Source organism: Halyomorpha halys, unplaced genomic scaffold (assembly GCF_000696795.3).
Source record: "Halyomorpha halys isolate HHAL.00 unplaced genomic scaffold, Hhal_1.1 Scaffold1183.1, whole genome shotgun sequence".
Lineage (NCBI taxonomy): Eukaryota > Metazoa > Arthropoda > Insecta > Hemiptera > Pentatomidae > Halyomorpha > Halyomorpha halys.
The window spans coordinates 86,716-113,381 of NW_027112552.1; the positions used below are offsets into that span (position 1 = coordinate 86,716).

Genomic DNA, 26,666 nt, shown 5'->3' on the forward strand with positions numbered 1-26,666 from the left:
GTAAAAAAATCAAAAATGCTAGATTAGCTGCTAACCAAAAAGCAATTATTTTTTAGCGTTTGAATATTTCATTTCTTTTACTGAATAAATTCATTCTTTTCAAACAAGCAATACAACAAATAAAGTAAAAAAAGATATTCTTAAAACGAATGTTTTAGTAGAACTATGCCGGTATAATTTATCAAAGTCAAGGAATAAAATAAACTGCTTTATTTTATTTATTTAAAAAATTAAAAATATTCAGAAAAATATATTAATAAAATAAATTAAGATCAAAAGTTAATCGAAAGTATCGTTGGTATGTTTTAGTGAATTACATCAAATGTTCTGCGATATGTAAGATCATAAGTATATACACCCTATAATGAATTTTAAACTCATTAATTTTAATGATTTTAATTTTAAAACGTTTAGTTTCAGTATCAAAATTTAACGTTAGATGAAGTATTATATTTGATGGGTTTTCAAAAATTGATAGTGCATTTATTTTTTTAGAAATTAATATCTATGAAAAAAAAATTTAGAAGTTTTCAAGAGGCGTTGTTACTTTTATATTAGAATATTAATCGAGCTTTTGAAAATTTTAATTTGCAATTCATTAATACTCAGGATAATTTTTTATTTTTTGCCGGAAACCTTAAGTAGTCACGCAACAGTGGGCGCAACAATGTACTTTTGAATAGCTTATTTTTCAGCTCTAATTTAACTTTTTAAAATTGAATGCTTAAGTATACGAGTGTGCTATGTGACGAAGTTTCGAAAATTCATTATTGAATAAAGGTTCCATCTGCTTGTCTGAGCTTTGTAACATTAATGACCCAGGATTTCTGTTTCATCACATTATTTCTCTCTTAATAGAATAGGTCATTTATTAAAAAAAAAAAAAATACTAAAATAATATGTCATTTTCTCAAATCTAAAAATTTGCAAAACAAAACCTTAACCCACTCATGTCCTCAATTGATATACTATTGAAAGATATGTAGAAGAGAGGGGTCGATATAAACAAAGATAATATACAAGTATATACGAGTAGTATCGAGTGTACGACCTCAAGCGACACAAGCATACGAGATGTCGGGGAAAGAGGATGACTTGGAATCGCTCATGTCCCACCTCGGTGAGTAAGCGAATAATTTTTTAAATAATATATTTATTCTTTATAATATTTTTCATTCTTATAAAATAATTATTTCAATTTATTCTTCTATACTAATCTGAATGGTTAACATCGAACGGATTATTAAAATGTTAATAAATACTGAACCGGCGTATAAGCGTCCTAGGCGTAGATTTGGGTTTGGACGAGAATATCTGGACTAATGCATGTGACAGCAATTAATGGCAACGGTATCGAACTTTCGGGTTCACTAAGCAGTTATTATTATTACACTAATTTTTATAAAATAGTTCTTAACCATCTAAGATAGTTGTGGAATTAATTTTGTAAGAAACAAATAACTTGAATTCTAACTAATATTTTGTTGTGAAAAATCCTTGTTTCTGTTTAATTAATAAATAAATTTTTAATATTTATTGAATATAATCACACATCAATAGATCGGGTAACACATTCGGAACAGTCAAATAAATAATATATACTTCAAATAAACTAGACACGTTTAATACCAGCCTTCAGTCCATTTATTACCGCAATAGACGATTAATTGTTGTTGTTGACGTAACCATTAGAGTATTTGATAGTAGTTGCATACAGTATATCTAGACCATTCGGCGTCACCACTAAAGCCATGTGTTGTTGGTGGGTTCTGAAGTATTCCATATCAGAGAATCCCATAAATATATAAATTCGTTTATAATTGTCATTTTAAATTTTTTTTTACAACGAGAGGTCCATAGAATCCTCAAACATATCACAATTATTCCACAAATTACAATTTTTATTTACTGTTTCAAAAAAACTGTTCCTTATAACCTTATAGCACAGTTTCAAACCACCAAATGGTACCTTAAACAGTGTTTTTTTTTTACGATTATTAAATTTCTTTATTTTAATCATATCACAGATCTAGAATAAAATGAGCATAACCCAAAAATGCTTTTTGTTAGGTTGGTCGTCTGATATATTAAATTTTACATGGAAGACATTCTAGATATTTCCCCAAATGCATGTTACCGGTAGATCACAAATTGTTTCTATTTAGCCTGAACGAATAAGCTAATGAAAGGTTGGATGTACTAATGAATATCAGAACATTCCTGAAGCAGGAAATTTTAAGCTTTGCTTCATATCAATTTTAGAAAACCGATATAAATAAAGAAGAAAATTTAGTATCTTTAATATTTAATTATTTATAATCTTTAAATTTCTTTCTTGAGACTGGCAATTGTTTACTAAATAATTCAAAAACACTATCCAAAATTATAGTCTCAAAACATTTATTTCATTCACACGTCCAACGTTTCGGCCAATTCGGCCATCTTCAGGGACAATCTTAAATTACTATGAGACATATCATTTAACCATTTAAAAAAAAAAACTCCATACAAGCTATTCTGCCCAGGTCAAAACATTTATATCTAATATGTCAAAAATACATTAAAAATCACAGTCCAATTATTTCTCTTTTATCAAAACACAAAAAGTGTATAAATAGTGATAAAAGAGAAATAATTGGACTGTGATTTTTAATGTATTTTTGACATATTAGATATAAATGTTTTGACCTGGGCAGAATAGCCTGTATGGAGTTTTTTTTTTAAATGGTTAAATTATATGTCTCATAGTAATTTAAGATTGTCCCTGAAGATGGCCGAATTGGCCGAAATAAAAGTGTCCGAAAGTTGGACGTGTGAATGAAATAAATGTTTTGAGACTATAATTTTGGATAGTGTTTTTGAATTATTTAGTTTAATATTTAATATTTCTTTCTCTTACTGTATTTTCATTTATGTATAGGTCAGTTAAACAAAATAAATTCACCCATAGCAATCATAGAAATACGGCAATATTTATATAATGAATCTGTATATTAATTTTATAAATCATGTTTAAAAATCAAAATAAAAAATAAGCTTAAAGTAAAATAATATCTTAAACACAATCATTACTTTTAACAATATTTACACTCAACCTAAGGGGACTTCAAATCTTGCGCTTGCCCCTACTTGTGAAGGAAAGGGCAGGACTCCGGAAGATCACAGGACTTCTTTCTCAATCGCGTATCTGATATTAAAATCCAGTTTTCGTTACTTGATTATTAAATTCTTTCATAGTTCATATTCATCCATTTTATATTGCTATTAACAACGAAAGGCGGTAATTTTTAATTACCATTAAATGTTAACGTATGAAGTTTAATTTTTCTAATAAACAAAATTAAAAGTTTTTATAGTAGAAATTTACCATTCAATTATGTTACACTATTAAGTGACGAAAAGACTGAGAAGATATTGTAGATCAGTTGATGGTTCATTGATATAACTATTAATTTCTAAAAATGGTTGGGGCATGTGGTACTTTCGGTAAGTTGAAATTAGCAAAGTTGCTGTAACATCATAAACACATTCCCTACCTTAAATACGAAATTTCAATTTCGTCCAACTTTTTGTTTATTTAACACTTGTGAGAGTAAGATTCGATGAACATATTTGGAAGCAGGGAATAATGTACTGGCTCGAATTATGCCAAATAACGGATGGCCCAGGGAAAGTAAGAGAAAGCTCCTGGCCAGTATAGCAGTTTTCACACTTCAGTATGTGGTACTCGTGTTGACGAAGGTCATTCTTTTGTAATCCTATATCCACAATCCATCATACACATCGAAGAAGTGCTCTAGATTTCGCTACAGAGTTCAGCAGTGTGCCCTGCAATCTAGTGGATGTTAAAGTATGCTCTCTGATTGACCTCAAGTTGGACGAAACTAATGTTCCAACGAAGACGAAACGATCGTGCTACTTGCTAGGTAACTTTAGCAGAATAAGAATTACAATACAGTACTCACTTCACAATACTTTTTACGGAGTTATTTATGTTCATATCATAAGAAAATGTAAAAAAAGGAATTTTAGAATTATTGCATTTTTTCGCACAGAGCTCTGAATCGTTGTGAATATGTAGTTATTGGCTTGTAAACCTCTGGAAATGCTAAAACTTCCAACAAAAAAAAATTTCAAAAGGAAAGAAACAGAGACAGTTCATTATCCACCCATTTGATATGCAGTTAGTTTGTCTGTAATCTATAATGAATAAAACGCATGTGTCAGTTTAATTGTGAAGTTCCTTTCTCAGTATTTAAATAAAAATTGGAGTAAATAACACACGGTGTCAGGTGAAAACAATATCATAATGAATAATTTCAACACAAGACTCCTGCCTCTTCTATTTGAAAATAACATTTCCATTAATTAGCCATTAAAGCTACTGAAAAATATAACTCTAAGAACGAAGAATTGAATACTGCCATATTACTAACTCATGCGGGTGAGCAGGTTATTTCACAAAAATTTTCATTGCAAATAAGTTTGTATTTAATAGTAACCAGACACTGGAAAAGTAGTTCCTCAAGGTAGATCCATTCGGGGTCATCACCTACCGCCGGTTATACTCTTCATCGTGTCCTGGACAATCGTTTTCCATTTTCTGAGTTCCTCCTCGATTCTCGTCCGGATGTTGACTATACCAATAAGTTCAATAAAAAATTAAGCTGTTGAAACCTACCCGTCCTATACCTGCCAAATGAATATAAATGTAAAAAATGTGGTAATACCCATCCACCAAGAAATTTTTCAGCCTAAGATAAAAAGTAAATCCTGCTGCGGGAACCATAGACAATAAAGTGTCTGTAAATTATTAAATAGCATATATTAAAGGACTATATAATTAGAGGAAATATATCCACGGAATTGAAATTTAATTTTGTAATTTTATTTCAATAAGTCAATCACAAAAAATAAGTAAATAACTCTTAAAAATTTAAATTATCGGATGAGGATAGAAAAAGATTCAAATTTGGCCAATGACAGTAAGACGCAACTACACGTTCAAACGGAGTTTGCAAATTTACTCATTGTCAAATGAATATGCATTAAATCAATATCAATCTCTATTTATTCAAGGAGGAAGTTTGAAGATTGCCTACTTACGTATGGAAAAAAAAATTACTAACGATTAACATGTATTATTGACGTTTGAAAAAGAAACGCAAACATTCTTAACTTAAAGAAGAAACAAACTGGTTACATTTGGATATTACCAAATGCAAACACTTGACGAATTTTTAACAAGGACAATAGATCTACAGACCTGACCGTCAATATACTCGAAAAACAAAACAAGAACGTGGTATGATGGATGGAGATAAAGGTATCATGTTTCGCAATCCCCCGAAGTGGATCGAGAGTGCCATGTAATTATTTCTTAGTTTCATAATTTTGCGATTATTTAATTTTTTAACATTATTTACTGGAACACTAATATTATAGCGTGCCTGGTTTACCTGTATGTATCGGAATGCACCCATCACAGGTTTCTTGTAAAAATGAAAGACACCACGATCAGTTGTTTGATTCGTTGAATCCAGGTTTTTTTTTTGTTTTTTGTTTTATATCTATACTCAATTAGTTCAATGCACATTGTTTTGACTGAACCTTCCTCAAATTTTAAGCTCTGAAGGAATTAGATCCATGGCTAGGTTTTAAGTGTTCCATATCAGAAGGGGTTAGAGAGAAAGTGAAATTGAGAGAAACTAATATATTAAACCAAAATGAAATAACAGGTGGAGGAGGGAAGCCGAAAAGTACAATAATGTTAGTTAGGTAAGTAAAATTTAGATATGGAGGAAAGATTGGTCTATTGCTGAGATATGAATATGATTTGGTGAGGGTCGCTATTTGTGTTTGCAGAAAAGTTCTTACTTGTGTTACTGGGTACTAGCTGCCTGTCACCTGGGTCCTGTTTCATAATAAAGTACAAACTAATACTATCAGTCTTGTAGATTTATCTTAATACAATTACACAGACTTGTACAATAGCAACTTGTACTTTAGTATTTTTTAATTCCAGTAATATCACTAATAGTCATCCCTATCATGAAAAAAATAAGTATTAGTATTATTACCACACTAGTTTCTACACTTGTACTATGAACTAATACTATTAGCTTTCATTATGAAACAGGGCCCTGATGGATGATGTGCCGCTGCTGCTCAACGGAGAAAGGTGGTCATTCTCTGCGATGCGCCGCATACCACACTCGGTAATGACTTCTTAGCCAGACATAACTTAGTTGGCCGTGGTACCAAAAAGAAAAAAAAAGACGCTCGCTGCACACTCATTCTTACGCCACCAGTCCGGCGTTCGCCATCTCGGCTTCTAATTCTCCGCTTACTCCCTAGGTGTCTCTAGTCCTTATGAATATACATTCCAGCGATATAACAAACTAAAGAATGATACTCCCGTGGTCTGAACATACCGCCCACCTTAAATCTGATGGGGACAAATTTAAATTTCGAACTGTTTAAGCTCAGTAGTATGTAAGTGTGATGTATGAGGATGTTATCAATGGGGTGAGAAAGGCATTCTTCAGTAAAAAAAATAAAATGAATAACCTAAAATAAAAATATATTTTAGAATTCTGTTCTGTACGTACTTAATCGGGTATCCAGGAGCGGTTCTGTATACTCTTCGGTAAGAGGGCGAGCGTAAGTGTAGGTCTAGAGTGAAAATGGCTGATATGGATATCATCCACGATCAGTCATGCCAGGTGGGAGGTTCGAGGAACGAGCATAAGATGCTTAAATGAGAATAAGGTAGTGCAGAATTTTCCAACCTGCCACCCACCCTGACAATCCCCCGGTGATCGATAAAGGGACAAAGGTTGCACAGCTCATTCAGGTTATTTTTTCTCCAAAACACATGCTGAAGGCTGCGTTGAGTAGTGTGGACCGAAATCTGTCTGCATTTGCACTATGTCTGCGCGCAAAGGAATATAATGTAACCTGAATATGGTCAGAATATTTGGCAGATCTTTTTTGAAGTTTTGGGCCGGCGAGCAAAGTGTCGTTGAGGCTGGTCGATGTTGAAGAAAAGGAGGCATCAAATACCACCCTGAGCTTTGCTCCGTTCGATCCTTTCTGCCAGCCTGGATGATGATGGTGTTATAATATAATTAACTGGTATTGGAGCCGGAGACATGTGCTTTAAGTCAGTGTATTCCTGTATGAAATTCTTGTAACTCTGTCCCAACTGAGGGTCCTTAATCATTTTCTTTTGTAATGCGAAAAATCTTTTGGAAGCAACCTCTCTATTAACACTGGGAGAATCACTATCAACAATCAACGGAAGTTTGACCATGTATCTTCCTTCTGCAATCCTTAAATGATTCTTCTCAAAGTGCTCCTCACAATAGGAGTTCTGCGGAGAAAAATTCTTCATCAACTAAGATCCACATTGTTGACACGGGAACTTGGTAGAGCAGATGACCTATGTTCCACTACCAAACACTGAGCGCCGAGAGTTTCAGCCGACGGGTGTGGGAAGATGCTGCATGGGATCGATCCCAGAGGGCGCGTCAATGAACCGCCTCCGAGACCGGTAACGGATCCAGGGCATGGACTGATTGGCTTGCCCAGCAAAGATGCCAATCTTCTGGTGACAAATGTTCTTTGGCTCACTCAGTCTAGCACCGCGCGGCAGGGCAACAGGCGTCCATGAATACCCTGTACCAGGGCCTTTACTGTACTCAACATAATCGTGTCTGGTGTGCTACATCCTTCGGAATGAGAACAACCAAAACCAATGAAGGCACTGGGTTCAATGTTGATGGTAGTCTTGCTATCATCCCTAGCACGAGTGCACTGATCACCTCCGCGGCTGGGATCCTCCTCCTCATGGTGAACCAGGCTGTGATGCCTCTGGTTGCAGAATCGACAGTTATACTTGAAAGGACAATCCCTCACCCCGATGATTGTCTTTTTGACAATTGATACAACCCTTCCATGCACGTGCGAATCCCCTTGGCGTTGAGGTGACGGCATAGATTTAAATTTCTGGCAACTATACAACAAGTGTCTCTCTTTATAAAGAGGGAAGATTTAAAAATAGTAGAATGAAGACCTCATACTACTAGAAGGCATGTTGATATGAGAGCACTGAGTCTCAGGGTAGAAAGCTTGTGATCTGTGAATGACCCTGTGAATTGTGCTTCATCGAAGCATCCGAGTTATGAAATGCCACGGCATTGTACCTTTTCGAGTTCTTATTCGGATACTTTTTCCGCGACGCATAGTTACTGCAGGGTCGAGTCTCTTTGTCCTTCGAAAGTTTCAACGGATTCAAGCGTTACCTGATTTATCCGATTACATCATCGCATGAGGGAAACCCTCTTTCTCCAGAGCGAGTCATCTTGAATCGCCTACGCGTCGCACTGTCAAGCGAGCGTAGAGCTAATGTGGCTAGTAGGAACTCTGTGGGGTTTTTCAAGATGGAATACATTGAAAGCCTCAAAGCTGTCCGCGATTTCCGATAAGAAAAGCTCATACCGCCAACGATCATCAGCAATGTCGTTTACACTCGTATCGAGGATCTATTGGATAAAGACACTAGCCACTATTCGGGGATTATCATTCGTCACCTTCAGCTTCTCCCATGCGAGGGGATATGATCTCTCTATGATTTAAACTCATGATATTAGTGCAGCAGCCTCTCCCTTCAACACCCCGAGAAGATGGTGGAGCTTTTCAACGTCAGCAATCCCTGCAACATCATGAACCAGTGACATAGAGGTGTCCCGGAAATGTGTCCACTTCCATAAATTCTCAGAGAATCCTGGAATCTTGATTTTAGGTAGATGCGTTCTGTTCGAATGCGCATTAGTATGTAGGGCACTAATAAGTTGAGTTAGGTCATTTTGACCAAGTTGGGACGGAGGTCTATCCCTAACCATCCCCACTCGCCCATTTGATTTGGATTCCATACGATTTGGCAGTGTTGATTTCTCTCTGGAGTTCATCATAAATAGCATTCCAGTGGTCATTTGGAAATACTTCTGCCGTCATAATAAAACGTAAAGCAGCAGCGCGTTTGTACCGATAATAAAAATAAAACATTCAATAGACTAATACCCTGTAATGATCAATCTGGCCTAATGACTTATTTGGATAAAATGAAGTAAAAGAAGATGGCCAGTTAATTCAAGCCCAGGGGACAAGTAGTCAAAAATGATGAAAATGGAATCATAAGACTTATTGAGGTTTCTAAGTAAAATGATAAAACATAAAACTAATATCGATGATAGTTGACGATGGTTATGATGCTAGTAAAGTACGATAAAGAATTTTTAGAAAGAAGCACCTCAGGGTAGTATCCTTGGTCCTATCCTTTATACAGTTTTTACAGCTGACATCCCAACCCATCCTAACACTATTATACACTAACCACGTATGCCGATGACACATGCCTATTGTCAGTGAATAATGATCCTTCCATTGTATCCCAATCCCACATCACCACCCACGAAGAATGGTGCCAAAACTGGAGGATTAAAATAAATTCCAATAAATCCCACCAAATCGCATTTACCCTTCGTCGTAAACCTTCGTCTTGCCCTACAGTATCTTTTAATAATACCCCACTCATTCCTGTTGAACAGATCCGTTACTTAGGACTAAATCTGGACAAACGACTAACATGGAATCCTCATACAAGACTGAAAAGACAGGAAACTGCTCGTCGATTCCGACTATTACAACATTTACTAGACAAATGTTTCTATTTATTATTAGATGAAAATAACCTCTTTCCCATAATTGGTCTCAATCAACCAACCTGGAGTTGATTTTTTTTATTCATTATGAAAAATCATCATTCGAGGAGCGAAAAATTGCCACATAAAGTGCGATAGTGATAAGTATAGTAACACACAATATATCTTGAACAACTTCTGTAGTTTTGTTCGTTCTACTTTTCAAAAGTTGTTGCTTGAAGTCTAAACCGTATAATATAAAGGTTCTAAACCTAATTTGTTAATTGATTTAATAAACCCACGAAAAAGGTGGGCTTTTTTGCGTATAAATTCTAAACGGTACATCCTAGCAAAACAGTTATGGTATAAGAAATTAAGCAGCATTAAACTCTGCATCGAATGTGTACCATAACATTCGATTAATTAGTATGTCCTAAATAAAAAAAAATGAATCGATATATTCATATCGATCGACTTAATTTTATAGAACATTTGTAGGAACTGCTTGTTAACAATATATGTATTTTGGTTATATATTAATTGGTATATATTTATACTTTAAAAAAAAATTAATTGTAATCAAAGTGTAATTCTAAATATTATTATTTTTAGGCACATGGCTAACAAAACAATTAGTAATATTTTTGTTTTATTGTTAATTATTTGTATTGCTATTTGAAATATTTCCTAGGAGAAGAAGGTAGTATTGTATCCCTTCTGGGAGATACCTGCCTCATCCCATGATTATATATTTTAATTTTTTAACATAACACTTTTATCCGAAAGTCTTTCGCTATGCTCTGTGTCTACGCAAACATGTGCGTGAAAAGTCCATCTCAGTTTATTGAGGGCTTTGTCATTACACACACAAATCTAATTCTAATAAAAGGTAAAGGTTGAGTAGATCATGTGGAAGAGATCAAAGAATTTTAATATTATTTATAATAGTTGATATGATAGATACACCCGTCTCGGAATCGCTTAATTTTCATATCGATATGTAGGTCTGCAACGATAATCCATGTTTAATTAAGATTAAGATCTTTATGTTTTTAATTAAATGTTATTTTCAATTGGAGTGTTGTTTATAATTAAAACATTAGTAAGCAAATATTGAATAACGAGCGATCTCGAGAGCTCTTGTAAAAATGTTTTTTGCAAAACTATTATGTTACGTCAGCTTCAAGAATTTTTAGGAGTGTCCATGCTTTTGAATTTGAGATCAATATTATCTTAATTTAAATCATTAATTGTTGGAGTGAACCATAATTATAATTGATAATGAAATCTCAATTTAAAAAAAAAATAGAGTTTATTACATCATTCGCTTTTGCAATTCTTGCAGATACATTTCATCAATGCTATCTTCTATCCTAAATTGAAAATCCAAATTAAAACCTGAAACTACTGTTCTTATTTTTAAAACAATTCTCAGGCAACTGCTGATGTACGGCTGTGAAGTCTGGAGAGCGGCATCCGTTATGAAAAGAAAAAAATTACAATCTTTTCAAAATAAAGTCCTAAGAATCGCAGTGAACGCTCCTTGGTTCCTAAGAAATAGCCAATTGCATCGGTAATTACAAATAGAGACAATAGAGGATTAAATAAAAAACTATTCATGCTGTTCCACTCCTAGTTACCGACAGTTGAAGGAGCAGTGACCTATAACTTGGGAAACCCAACGACAACTGAAGCCCAGGCTGTTGAAGAACATCCTGTTAAAAAATTCTATTATAGATTTTAACTTCTATTTTATTTATTTTTTTCTCTTAGTCCTGTTTTCAAATTAACTTGTTTTGTTTTTTCCCATTAGAGGGCAATTGTTTATTTTGTTACGTCTACGAACGTCGTTATTTTTTTATTAACTTTACTTTCCTCTCTTATTAAGTATTATTATTTTTATCTTTTTATTTTATCCTATTTTTTTTATTTATAACATTGTCCATAGTTAGAAGTGTCTTTTGTACGAGAATATACCCTCACCCATAATTAATTGTTAAAAAAAATGTAGCTATTGTATCAACCACCTTATGCCCACCTCATCCGCTATTAAATAAAAAAATTATAGATGCATTAAATTTTGTTTGTTCCTCTTCCATAGTAACTCTATGCAAGCGGAGTTACTACGAGTCACGCGGTTTAGATTTTTAATTCCTGTTATAGAAATGTAAACATTTATATTACAATAAGTAAAAAGGTAAAAAAAAATTAATTACAATGAGTCATAATAGATTATATTTTCAACATACATTATATATTGACTTTCTGTAGACAAAGTTTTCTATTAACATTAATTCTGTACTTATCACAAAAACTCATGATTTCTTAAACAAGCCCATTATTTCAAATCCTAATTTATCAATTGTATTTTTAGAAAGTTGATCATTTTAATTTTTTTTAAGTGTTGAGGAGGCCGCCCATAGCTCAGATGGTTAGGCGTACGTCTATTAGTCAGAGATTTGCGGGCGGTACCGGTTCGAATCTGACCTGGGACGTTGACTTTTTTCATTAGGTGGCGGTCCCACAAAATTCCATAACGTTGTACGAGTACAAAATATAGAATAGTAATATATTCTCATTGGAAGTTTTCTTCACCTCACAAATAAAAAAAAAAAAGTATTGCCATTTTAGTTGATAGTAAATAAATATGAAATTGTTTTTTAGAAATGAAATGATTTGTTGAAAAGAAAATATTTAAAATTGACTAAAACCATAAAGGTGTACACACGAATCGTAGCATTCTTAATACTTATAGACTATATGATTCGAAAAAATAAAATTTTTAAATATTAAATAATAGAAAATCCTGTAAGAGACACTTCAGATTTTTTATTGTCTTTTTTTTCTAAATAAATATACTAAATACAATGTTAAATGGGAAGAGCATTACATAATAAATACTTAAAGATAAACTTAAGATCGTGTGATAAACATTATTAATTGGTAACAGTTCTTTGGCTAATTAAATTTCATCATTATATAGATAGATATGCACTTAATAATATTAGATTTTTGTTGATCGATTACTTTTTTTCATACTAACTAAAACTAAAAAGAAAAAAATAAGCGTGGAAAATACCTTTTTTAGACCACAATCTTGATTTTAAGTCATAAAAAAACCTGCTATCTAACATTGCATCCTATGAAGAATGGTGTCAACCCTGAAGGATTCAAAAAATTCCATCAAATCACTTCTAAACTTTGTCGTAAAGCTATGACTTCCTACCCTACAGTATCCTTTAATAATAAACCACTTATTCTATCTGAATAGATTCCCTAGCAAAGACTACATCTGGACAAATAACTAACTTGGAATCCTTATACAATCCTCATCCGACTATTACAACACTTACTTGACAAGCAGTCTAAACGTTCAACTAATTACAAAAGACTCATTTATATGACCATAATAAGGCTTATTTGGACTTAGGGACTGAGCTTTGGGCTCCAATAAACCATCAAATTCCTCTCGTATCCAATCCTTACAGTCCAAAATACTTAGTGCTCCTTACTTTGCCACAAATAAAGTTATTCATCAAGACCTCAATTTCCAGACATTGCTGATTTGATCAAAACCAAATATCAATCCTTCCATGATGAACTCCCTAACCACACCAACCCAGTTTTTTCTAACCTTGCTTTTTCTTCATTACTCTGCTAATCAATCCTGGAGGTGTCTGAAAAGGAGATGACCTTGAGATTTTTTACTCTATAAATGTTATTGTACCTTTATCAATGGGTAGATTCTCCACAAGACTGTATCATACTATTGTAATATATCTAACACTAAATTTAAATGTTTTTTATATATACGTTAATATAGGTGTAAATATCAATAAATAAAAAAATTAGTGTGCTGTCTGTTTACAGAAAATTTCTTGCTATAAAGATTGTGGTGTCAGTTTTTAATTATAAGAATAGATAAAAAAATGGTAGCTTAGTAACTAAAAAGTTTAAAATTTTTCTGTGTTCAATATCTTTAAAGCTATCTACTGCAGTATAAAAAATAATAAAACTTTTGTCTCATTAGGAGGAGATGAGGGGAGTATATAGATTGCCTAAACTCTCTATCCCCCCTATTCATTGCAAAATTATTTTTTCCTTTAGTACTTTTTGAATTATCAGAAATATTTAGTTGTATATTAAATCTAAAAAAGCTAGACTAGAAGTCATTAGGGTTAAAAAGCATAGAGGAAGGAATGTAGGTATTGCCTAGACCAATTTACCTGCCAGTAAACAATGAATCTTATTACTTATTCTAGGTTTCAAAAACTATCCAATATTAGATTGCAGACTATGATACAGATGTGAAACTATGTATATATGTATACTATAAAAAAAACAAAAAAAAAAAAAACTCAGTTCTCTGACTTATTCATCCTATTAGAACTAGTTACTGTATTTAAAAATAAAAGCAAAATAATAATGATAGAGTATACATTAGGACATATTGCTTTTGGATTGAATTTAATCTTAAGTACGAAACATATCAACAAATAATAATATGAGTTTTAGTTATCTTTTTCGGTTATTGCATCATATTACATTAAAATTAAACATCAAATATTATGCCTTCTGAAAAAAAATCAATATAACTTTTAACAATATATTAATGTCTCTTGGAGGAATTGAAAAATATTTTAAGGGAATGTATAATGGTTAGTAAAGATTATTTTAAGTTGATAATAAAAGATTCTAATAATTTTCTAGGTGAGTTTGGGAAGTACCAGTTGTACCAAATCATCCTGTTGGTACTAACATCATTAACTACTGGGATACATACTTTGTCTATTGTTCCTATTCTTGGAATACCGAATCATAGGTAGCTGAAATAAGTTTGTTATACAAATATCTATTCTATTATGTTGGTTTAATCCTGATATTACTCACAAAATATTATTCCAGATGTCAAGTACCATGGCTTGAAAATGGTACTAACCTTCCCTGGGATTCACCGACTGCACGGGCTGCAATCCCATTAAATCCTGATGGCTCATACAGTTCCTGTCTCCTCATCAATCCCACGACTAATCTTACTGAGGCTTGTACCAGTTGGGTCTATGATAGAACAACTTTTAAGGATACACGAACTGTTGAGGTACTGTTTTATCAGTCTAATCTGCATTTTAGTTCAGTTGTATTGTAATGTAACATCAGGGATATTTGTGTTTACATTTATCAGATAATTATAGAATTTGTAATTTACTTACTGACAATGTAATAATATAATTAAAACTTGTTTAACTTTGCTTATGTGTTATTGTGTGAATAACAGTTCATTGATGCATAAAACATCCAACTATTGATCAGAAAGTGTTTAAAACTTTCTAATTTAAAAGATTAATTGAACTGTAATGATTATAATAAACAATAAATTATATACAACATGTATAAATTACACATGGTTTTGCCAGAACTGCCATTACACCAGTAAATATAAAATTATGGCCAGTGGAAATAATTAATTAGTCATAAATCAATGTGTAAATAATTGGCTTTTTTTTTTTAAGGTAACAAAAGCTATTATCCTTTATTGAAACAAACCATTAAATTGTAAAATATTCAATTTTTTCTCAGAAGGATTGTGAGGCAAGCCAAAGTTCACACACATGTATAAAATATACACATATATATCCTAAGAACGTTTTTTCAATTAGATGTGTTGTGAATAATATCTCTTCTTTTATTAATCTCTTTTATTGATGATTGAATTGATTCATTATTCACATCATCTTCAATTGTGGGAAAAATTTTATCAGTTAAATTATTATTTATTTTTACATTTTTAGTATTGTAAGTATTGACTATTATATTTTATAACACATAATCATGAAGTTACACATGTTATGATGTAAATCACAGAAAAAAAATTGAGTAAACTTAAAATGTTTCCAAAATATAAAATATATTTTAGTATGTTGAACTCAAATAGTTTCAAAACAGTCATTGGGTCTTACTGACTAATTTGAGCCATAAAAATGGCAGAAAATTTGTTGAGCTACTCAAGCAAAAAAAAATAAAAACGTTATATACTTACAAACATACTAAATGCATACAAACATACCTCTTTGTGGCTGTGCTATAGTCAGGTAAATAACAACAAAAGTTCTGAGGTAATTATTATTAAAAAAATTTTAATAGTAATTTTCTTTTGTTTTGTCTCCACAAAGATATTAAATGTAACAAACTAGTGCACTGCTTCTAAAATATATTTAGAAGAAAATGAGTGTTATGGATCAACTTTCATGAATAGAAATGCTTTTTCTGAAGCCTCCTTACCACCTTTGTGTGTCCTATTGCTGGTTATTTTGTCTTTATTACGATTATAATTGAGATCTATTGACTTTTTTTTAGTTGAAAAATATCCTTCAGTTTTGTTACTAACTTATGAGCCAAGCACTTTGACAAGGTGTAGCTTTTTAATATTTAAGAAATATTTACTATTTCATAAGAAATCACAATCTAAAACAAATAATTTTATTAAAAATATGCAAAACAAAAGAAAAACTTTTACTTCTCCTCTGTTACTAGTGGGACCTGGTCTGTGATAAGAAGTGGCTAGGAGCTCTGTCTAAATCTATCTTCATGTTAGGTGTCTTTGCTGGTTCGATCATATTGGGTTATCTTGCTGACAAGTAAGTAACCTGAGAAAGAATTATTCAATAGGACTTAATATAAGCTGAGGATGCTAAATTTATATATTACTATTTCAGATATGGCCGTAAGAAGACACAGTGCTGGACACAAACTATACAGCTCGTCATTAGCATTGGTATTGCTTTCATCAACAACTACAATGCTTATCTGGTTGCCTCCTTTTTCTATGGCATGTTTGGCTCAGCTTGTGCATACATACCAGCCTTTGTGATTGGTATGTACTGACAAATATTTTAAAACCAGACAAAGACTTCAAATAGTTTTGAAGTAACTATTTTTTAACATAAACAATATCAAACCTCTTTTTGGTCTATTAGACTCTTTTAGGTTAATCACTACCAGTTTCACTCTTCCATTGTAATCTCCTTTTTTTTCTATTTGATTCTATTTTTTTCCTTTTTTTTGTCAAATCACATATGAAGATTATGAGCATTAACTCATAGGATACACTCCAGTACATCCTGGTAACTTGGATCTAACCTGCTCTTCTGTCAGTGAAATATATTCCTGGTTAAGACAGGGGAGCCATTGCTCAGAATCCCACAGCCACTCTTTTATATATGGACACAATTTTATCAGTATAATGATCCCAAATTTTCCTTTAAAGACAAACCAATCACCAGTCCCATGATTGTTTAAGTGAGATGTAAAAATTCATTTTTTATTGTATACATGTTGCTCTGTGGAAAACTGTGAATATATCGATTGTATCACAATCCAGTATGTAAAAGTAGTTGGAAGGTTGCTAAGTGTTGTATGTGTACTTTGTTGTTAGTTCCCACTACAGTAAAAATGTTTTATGTTATTTAACCGCAGCTAATACAAAAGTAAAAAAACATTTGATTTGTGTCCACCACCTTCGCATTCAACAATAATGATAACTACTAACTTCCCCTTGTGGTATACAGCACAAATAAGTAGAAACTATATAACTTTGTTATAGAGAATCATAATTATACAAGATACACATGAATAACTGACAAGTTACTTGATTTACTTATTACACCTAATAAAACAAACCTAAACGCCCACTTTTTTAATGTTACAGCTACATTTAGACTATAGAAATTTGTTACAAGCCAATCCGATTAAAACAATCATAGATTTATTAAACTGACTAACTATCCAAATTATTATTCACAACTATAATAGTAAAATCAAAGTACATTACTATTTCTGTGCCTATACCGCAACAATCCATGAACGTTCAGGGGCTCAGTACGTTGTAAGGGAGTACTGTTTCTTGAACAACCGTTGAGCAAGGAGGTGGTTTGTTCTCCATCACGCTCTTTACTGCCAGGTTTTTCTCCCAATTAAGGATTTATTGAGGCTTGGTTTGCTACAGGATGCCTCCTCAATGGTTACAGTAACAGAATAAATAATTATCTGCTATAGCGCAATTCGAACCCAGGTCCAGGAGTTAGTTCTACAAAGCCTTACTCACTGAGCTACCCCAATTGGCATGCCTAAGGAGTAATATTCCTTTAAATCTTTTTATTATTTAGTTGTCCTTTTGTGATTAATTCCATTTTATTTGTATTTTTCCTACTGATTTCAAATTGTTAATCTTCACTTATAAATTAATATTATAAGTATGTGATCTAATGTGTGAATTGTAATTTCTAAAATATGAAGCACTTTTATGTTATATTAATTGTAAATTTTAAATAAAACAATTATTAGTATTAAGTTGAACTGTATTAATTTATTTTATCTTTCTTAGCAATGGAGTTAGTGGGGCCAACAAAGAGAACAGCATGTGGGCTGGTGTTTACGGCCATGTTTGCATCTGGTGTTATGATTGTTGCAGTATGGGCTTACTTCATCACAAGCTATGTCACACTTCAGGCGGTCATTGGGTTACATGTACTTTTGACCATTGGTCACTGGTGGTAAGGATCATATCGGCTAATTATTATTAAGTACTAGCTGTTCCTTTCATCCACATCTATTTAATTCTTTACCGATTGTACAATTCCTTGACCAGTCCATCTGATCTTTATGGAATTTTAATGATCATATGACAATATAATCCAATATCCAAAGTTAAAAATCCTATGGCAGTTGTCCAAATATTAAAAGAATAAAACTTTTTTTTTATTAATCTTTAAATTATATATTATTTAGTTTTTCTACTCCTTTTAATTCACTTCTTATCATTTCATTGAGTAAAGAATTGGGAAAATTAATTATTTATTCATTTAAATGTAAAAATATAACATCTTTTAATCCATTTATCTTTTAATTTGTATTTTAACAAATCATAAATTAACAGTTCAGAGTACAGAGTTCAGAAAATTGATCATGTATCTAAATAGAAACATTTTCATGTAATTGGATTGCTACCTAAGGGGGACTTTTCCAAATGTCATTTTCAAGTCTGTAAAAATTTCATACTAAGCATATTTATTCTTCATGAATATTTGGATATTATTAATTAATTTATCTGTATCGATTTATAGGTTAATAGATGAATCTCCTCGCTGGCTTTGGTCGCAAGGCAGAATAGCAGAGAGTGTTGATATAGTCGCTAAAGCAGTTAAATTCAATGGAGGTGACGAAGTAGACAGAGCTCACTATTTATCAAAGGGAAAAGTAAAAACTGTGTCAGCAGAAACAATTTCATCAGCAGGCTTCCTTGACTTATTTAAGACTCCAAGGCTTAGGCTTAGGATGATTTACCTGTCCTATAACTGGTCTGTATAATATCTAAAATTGTATATCATTTATTAATTCTAAGCTTATTTTTAAAGAACATATTGACCAATATTTATTCTATTAACAAGTGTTTATTATCCTCCCATAGGTACTTACTTTATTTTCATTATTATTATTTCCCTGTCTAACTTGCCTTTCTGTAATGTGTGATAATAAAAAATAATATGATATATATAATAAAATAAAAAAATTAACTTCTAGAAATACAAATTAAAATTATTTTTAATAATTAAAAAACAAAAAAAAAAATATTGGAAGATTGTTGGTTGACCGTGTGTATTGATAATGGAATATGGTCCGGGTGCGGTCAAAAAAACTCAAATAGTAAATGGGTATACTATTCAAGTTTTTTTGACCACACCCGGACCATATTCCATTAAAAAAAAATATTGGTTTTGTCTGTGCGACTTTAAGAATAAAATAGTCTATATGTCACCCTGGGTGATGGGGCCCCTTTTGGCAAAATATCCTCTTGGAGGAGAAGAGCCGCCTGCCGAGAAATGTCCTCGGGGAAGAGAAGAGCCGCCCACCGTGGCTTGAAGCAAGTATCAGAGTTGGCGAGCCTGCTAGCAACTACTGACTAGGCGGAGAAATAAGGGACGCTGACCCTGCGTATGTTTACAAGTCTGGTGTTATTAATACCTCTGTAGCAAATATTAACTAATACCAAGGGTTATGACAGAAAAATTTATTTATATTTATAAAATGGAAACAATTGTTAAACATATGTTGGCCGCAACATCAGGGATTCGCTCATCTTTATTGAATCCCAATGGTCTTTAATTAAAACAGATCCTCATCCAAGGCTGGTTAGTATGAAGTTCTCTTGGAATTTGATCTAACCATGTTACAACAAAGATCTCACCCATTCCATGGAAAAACCCGCACTAGATAAATATAATTTGATACTGTGAGGCACACAACACTTTTATCTCATTGCCCTGGGACGTCATTGGGGCATGTTACTTTGACAAATATGCTATCCGTTCAATAGTTATTTACTTGGGTGTCTCTATACTCATTTATCATATTTAAATATAAGTGAATATGTGAAGGTGAAACCTATGTAGACCCAAAGGAATTTTATTTTTAATGAAACTCCGTAGCATATGTTTTCTCTATTTATTACTTTTTCTTTTGGTCTACCAAATTATTTACGATATACATTTAGTGTAGGTATATAGTTCTAGAAAATAATTTGTTAATAAAAAATATCATGTTTCTTTAAGTTAATCTTTTTTAATTCAGAATATTTGTTGGTATAAGTATTTAATGTTTTATTTTTGTTTAATTTAGGTTTGCTGACAGTGTTGCCTATTATGGTTTATCTCTTGCTAGTGACAGTATGGTTGGAAATCCATTTTTTATTCTCTTTGTCTTAGGACTGGTAGAAATTCCATGTGTTTTAATAGTAATCTTATTGCTGGATAGAACTGGTAGAAGATCTCTAACCAGTGTAATGTTGTTACTCGCAGGCTTGTCATGTACAGTGATTGCTCTGATTCCTAAAGGTAATTAGTAAAACTTTGGTGAGAATATTATGTATATCTTTTTCCTTTTATTTATTAATAATTAAGTTATTCTAATGTTTGGTACTTTATAAAAATTTAAAACCATATCTTTACTTAACTTAATACTATTTAAACCAATTATTTTTATTGATTATATAGTATTTAATATAATTAAGAAAACAATAATAACAATCAAAATTGATTTTATTGCTTATTCTAAAGACTATTTTTTTTTATAAAAATACATTTTATCCACTGGATAAAAAATTGGTCCATCCACCAACATGCAATACAAAAATATGTTACTAGATTGTACCATGGCAAAAGTGGTTTTAGTTCTTAAGCAGCCTTTATAATATTAATAATATTACTGGCTCAATCCCACAATATGTTATCTAATAAGTTTAAAATTCTTTATCTGTTTAATCCATTTTTGAAGTTAGTGCAACAAATTAAACTTTTTAACTAGCTTCAACTTATTTGCATCTGGATACATATTTCCTAAGACAAAAAAGGTTGTGATAAATCTTTAACCTATTAAAGCTATAATAATCTCCATATATATTTATTTTAATATTCCCTTTTTTTATATATGGTCTGTTCATATTATGTCATATAATATTAAATTTAAATTTTGTTATTAATATTGCTAATTAGCTGTGTTTATAGGCTAACCAATTCCAGCATTCTAAATGTTGTTGTTTAGTTTCACTCTATGAAATAGCAAGCTGACCATGTCTTATCTCAAAAAGATATGTATTCGAAATGAAGCTTTATTTCAAACAGTCAACATCGTCCATCCAAATTCGATAGAATTGATGCTGCGTTGAACAGATGGATTAAAATATTTTCCAGCTTTCATAATTTTTCAAATAATTTAGGAAATGATAGAAGAGAAAACAATCATTAAAAAAATGACCTACATTGTTCATCATTGCAGGAAACGAAGTGATTTTACTACAATCAATATTTGTCTTGAATCTCAAAACTTTTTTAAAGAACTAAAGAGAAGAGAGCATCACTTTTGGTCAGGATCGACTGATGGCAGTACCTTCCTGAGAAGCTTTCTCATATTTCCTCCTCTGGGCTTGGATTGCATGAAGTCTGGGTGTCTCGAAAAAGTTTTCTCATTTTGCCACACTTTTAGCTTGGACCGCAGGTAGACAGAAATGTTCCTGGAAGTTGTCTATTTTGTATTCATCATTGATCTTCATCGTAATAGTAAAAACATTCCATTTCAATTTGATTAACAACAGGATGTAGATCCCTTTGTTAAACTATCATTAAGACAAGTCCAAGATTTTAAGTGAACTTCATCAGTAACAGTTGTCTTGCTGAACATTTCAATTCAATCTAATAATACTGAAACTCAAATGCTACTAATAATGTTGAAATTTAGTTAAAAGAAACTTCTGTGTGACTTGGATTTCTATAAATGCACACTGAGATAAAGTTAATTAAACCCAGGATGCATTATACTTATTGACAGATTGTTGTGGAATTTAGGAATGGTTTTATAAACAAAAACAAAAAGTGTATATTTCCGTTAATAGACACCACGACCGACTGCGCTCAGAACATACCTGTTTCTTTGTTCCCAGCAATGTCATAGTGTCACCATCTAGTTTTATTTACAAACCAAATAATAAAACATATTTTCTACAACATAGATCTGAGAAAAAAGCCATTTATTTAAAAAATTAAATTTGATAATGTATGTATAATACATTTATAAATATAATGCAGTATATGGAATGTTTATTTATTGAATGTTTTAATAACTTTTTTTTTTTAGACATGCCAAATGTCATTACAGCTGTAGCCTGTCTAGGAAAGTTTTGTGTGTGTGGCGGTTTTTCTACAATTTTCAACTACAGTGCAGAACTTCTTCCAACAGTGGTTAGAAACACTGGAATTGGTTTTTGTTCAGCGTGTGCAAGGGTTGCCGCTATGTTATGCCCACTCATATTGCTTTTAGTAAGATTTTTTATCATTTACACTGTGTTGTTTTTCAGTAGCTACAAAAAATATTATCAGTTTTATTCTAAAGTATATTTTATATCAATATTACCTTATCCTGAGAAAAAATCTATATTTTTCTTCTAAACAGTAGTATTCAGAAATTTGTTATATGTTCTCAATTATGAAACATTTTCAATAATGATTTATGTGTAAAAAAGGGGAATATATCTAAAAGATAAAAAAACAAAATAAAGATAAGAGACCTATGAAGTTATCATTGGTCAGTTCAATTGCTCTCCCTGTCCAATACCTCACCTGTGTGTGATATTATATTATATGATCCTATCTAGTTGACTTAATCATATGCAGCTTTGTAGTCAATAAGAAGTATCCACATGCCGTTACCAAACTCATTCATTTTCATGGGGTCATACAGTGCAATTAATTGCACCTTATATTGCATATTTAGTTGACAGATTCCCCTATAGCATTGACTTCAGCCCCCAAAAATTAGTACAATGGTGGAACAAAAATAGAGTTTTTGTTAAATTGTTTTTAAGGTCCAGATTTCTTCTACTGACTGTGAAACTTCTGTTTTTAGAAATTCTGCAGGGGGGGGGGTCTGATCTAGGCACTTTACAGTTCTTTTGGTTTATCCAAAATTAGTTGAATATCAATATTGTCAGGTGAAACGAACTCATTTTTATTCTCATTCTCTGGTAGTTTATATATCATCTGATCCTCAATTATGGGATAAAGGAAATTATTAAAATAGTCTCACCATCTTTCTTGTATATTCTGGGTCATAACCATTAACTTACCTTCAGTATCCCTAACTTTAAACCTGCAACTATGGTTTTAACTTCATTAAAAAATTTGTATGTCTTCATTCTTGAGTTCTCATTAGCCTTAACCTTCTCTTATTCTTCAGTATTGAGTTTGCTTTGGTTCTTGCTTCCTTGTAATTTTTCTAACTATTTCTCATGCCTTGGATTAAGAAAATTGATCTCTTTGCATTCCTTTCTGCTACTACTTCTTCATATTCCTTATCAAACCAGGTTTTACTGATGCTTCTATCCTTCTGGCAATATTAGTGTACTGAGTCTGCTATGACCTGCTCTCAGAGATTCTACTCTTCTTCCACTTCTCTTCCTCCTTCAAGTTGAGTTATGTTTCTCACACTTTGTTCAATACTTCACTGGAATCAGTTTCTCATTTACTCCTCTTTGAGCTTTGTTCTGTCCCGCTTGAATCTCTGATACTCCTTTCTGCAATATAGCTCACATCACTCTTTGGTACATCTTAGCTACAACTAAATAGTGGTCTGAGTTCACATCTGATCCATGATATGACCTAATATTGTTTATTCAGTTGAAGTATCTGAATGATATTACCATGTAATCTATTTGTGTTGCAATTTCATTTGTTTAAGTTCAAATTTCCTCTTTGTTTTTGTGAGGAAAGATTGTACTCATAACAACTAGTGAGTGGCCACCGCAAGGTTGATTAAAGATCAGGTTTGCGTTTATTTAGGATATTAGTTTAATTAATTCTTAAAAATTAAAAATTGAGTTATTAGAAAGTTTTTTCTCAACTCATTGCCTTATCCAACTGAATCAATGTGTCTGTCATGAAGATTTTTTAAGTAGTGTCTCATAGCTACACTACACACAAATGCAGAACATATTTTGTTTTATCATCATTATTTCTATTACTCATAATTGAGGAAAGGGAAAGGGAATAAGTAACAATTTTTTTTTCACTGATAAAATGATTTGTTCCAAAGACTAATACCATGAAAAAGAAGGTATTAATTGAGAATCGTTATTCATTTTACAGAAAATAATACTTTTTCATTTTCTGTAAAATGAATAATAATTTTTTTAACCTTTCAAAAGGGAAAAAAAAACACTCAAAATTTAATTCATCAAAAATCAGCTGAATATCGATATTGTCAGGAGAAACCAGCTCATTCTCATTTTCATCCTCTGGTAGAGATGATTTACTTATATCAAGTAATATTATACTTTATATAGTTACTTATTTATTACAAGATTTACTTATATTTGTACATTATAAATCTTGCTAAAACAAGAAATTGGCATGAACCCATCCTCTTACTCTCTTATATGGACTTTCCTATCTTACTTTTAAAATATTTACTCATAACCTGTAAAGCTGTAGAGCTAGAGATTTAAAACATTTACTTAATCCTGTTATTATCAGTCAATAATTGGTTGATGTACAATTTTTTTTTAATCTGTTAAAAATAATGCAATTTTGAATAACTAATCTATATTCTTTATCTTGATTTGTTTTAGGATACCATTGATAAGAGTCTGCCTACACTCATTTTTGCTTTGGCTGCGTTCACTTCTGGTTTCTTCACATTATTTCTTCCAGAAACCCTCAATAAGCCAATGCCAGAGTCATTGGAAGATGGAGAAAACTTTGGGCTTGGAGATACAGCATTTAATGCATGTTACTCAAGGAAGAAAACAGATGATTATAAGCCGGCCAATCCTATATAAACAAATGTAATCAGTATTTAAAATTAAGAAAAGATTTATGGCCCTCTGTATGAACGATATCAATGAAATTATGTAAATATGTGCATAGTGTTGTAATATATAAATAAGTTTATTTATGATTATTAATACATTTTATACAAATTTGAAACTTTATACAACCAGTTAACATTTCTGTAGTTTTTTTAAAATATATATGTTATTTATTTTGTGGATAAATTTATGCATTTTACTAATTAAAGTAAATTGAGTCAATAAATATTTTGCACTTTTCATTTTATTAAAATGATATGATGGGATGGTTGGGATGCAAGGAAGAACACAAATAAGTAAACATTTATTTATTAGTGTCTCATTTACTTTCTTATTTGTGTTGTTCACTGGCCGCGCTCCTAATCATCTTCTCCTCATATATATGCCACTATATATAAATTCACAGTCAACTATCAACTCATCATTATTTAAATAATAGTTATAGTAAGGAATGAAATGAAGTTGTAAATGCACTAATTGTTGATAATTATGTTGAGCAATATATTATTGAAATTCTAATAGAATTTCAAATTCAATTTAATATCTGAGTGGTATTTTATGTTAAAATAATTTAAAAAAAAATTATTCTTAGCCAAAAAAGTTTAGTGCATAATGAATATGTTTATTATCAATCAACAATTTTTCATATGAGTTGTTTGAAATGCATTAACTTATTCTTGAGAAAAGATAGACTTTATGACCAATTATTTTGTTATAAATATATATGTATATTTCCAATGAAAAACAAACATCACAACAAATAATAAAGTGATCTCTAGCATTTCTATAAAGTATAGTATTTGTATATATGATACACATGTTGTTTACTTTATGTTTTTTTCAAACACGAGAATTGTCCATTTTACAAGTTCTTTGTATGTATAGTAATTTTCATTGTTCTATTTCAATGTGAAATAACATTATTGTTACTAAGTAAAGTTTGTTTTTGTAGATAAGATGTTTTATTTTGTTTCCTGTTACTATTGAAGTATATACTATTCAGAATGAACAGTTGCTTCATTTATTTATAATTAAATGTTGGTATAAAATTGTTATTATGGCAGGTAGGGGTTCAAAAGGAATCTTTACTAGCGAATAGTGCTAAAAATAAAATAAATGAACTGCCGAATTTTGTTATTATTATATTTTAAATAATTGAACATAATTACTACAACATAATAAAACTGTAAAAAAAAAAAATATGTAAAACATATAAACTAGAAAAATGAATTTAAAAAAAGGAACTTAACCCAACTTAAAACTATTAAAAAATTATATTGTAGTTGAACAAAAGATAAAAAAAGTCTTATATCACCAGTGATTGATGAGGCCCCGGTTGTGGTTGTGGTCTTGAGTGGATGTTCTTGTGGAGGTAGATCGACGTACGTCCGGCCGCCATGTCTTCTTGGAAGATGAGCCAAAGTTGTCCGCCCTTTGCTAAAATGATTAAACTAGCAAAGATGGCCAGAATGCTGGCAACTACGAGTGTATAGTGAGGAGACAATGGAAACGATATGTGTGTGCACACTGAGACTCTAAGAAGTCGTCTGTCT

General features: G+C 31.6%; 1 protein-coding gene and 1 long non-coding RNA gene across 2 annotated transcripts; one reads left to right on the forward strand and one right to left on the reverse strand.

Annotated features, from left to right (window-relative positions):
- Nucleotides 1-1,042: 1,042 nt before the first annotated feature.
- LOC106688714 (organic cation transporter protein) lies at nt 1,043-25,954 on the forward strand. Its single transcript, XM_014433296.2, has 10 exons — nt 1,043-1,120; nt 14,415-14,526; nt 14,610-14,802; nt 16,236-16,339; nt 16,418-16,575; nt 18,085-18,253; nt 18,824-19,057; nt 20,376-20,590; nt 22,386-22,567; nt 24,874-25,954. The coding sequence occupies exons 1-10, from the start codon at nt 1,075-1,077 to the stop codon at nt 25,081-25,083; spliced, it is 1,623 nt and encodes a 540-aa protein (XP_014288782.1). The 5' UTR covers nt 1,043-1,074; the 3' UTR covers nt 25,084-25,954.
- Nucleotides 24,875-26,666, reverse strand: LOC136796499 (uncharacterized). Its single transcript, XR_010844215.1, has 2 exons — nt 26,429-26,666; nt 24,875-25,075 (listed from the first exon to the last, which is right to left on the reverse strand). It is a non-coding gene; the product is annotated as an uncharacterized lncRNA (long non-coding RNA).

Bases quoted from the DNA above. Each gene is read 5' to 3' on its own strand.
- LOC106688714 (XM_014433296.2), top strand. From the start codon at position 1,075: ATGTCGGGGAAAGAGGATGACTTGGAATCGCTCATGTCCCACCTCG. The intron at 19,058-20,375 runs GTCTGTATAATA...TGTTTAATTTAG, and splicing joins ATTTACCTGTCCTATAACTG to GTTTGCTGACAGTGTTGCCT. The intron at 22,568-24,873 runs GTAAGATTTTTT...GATTTGTTTTAG, and splicing joins GCCCACTCATATTGCTTTTA to GATACCATTGATAAGAGTCT.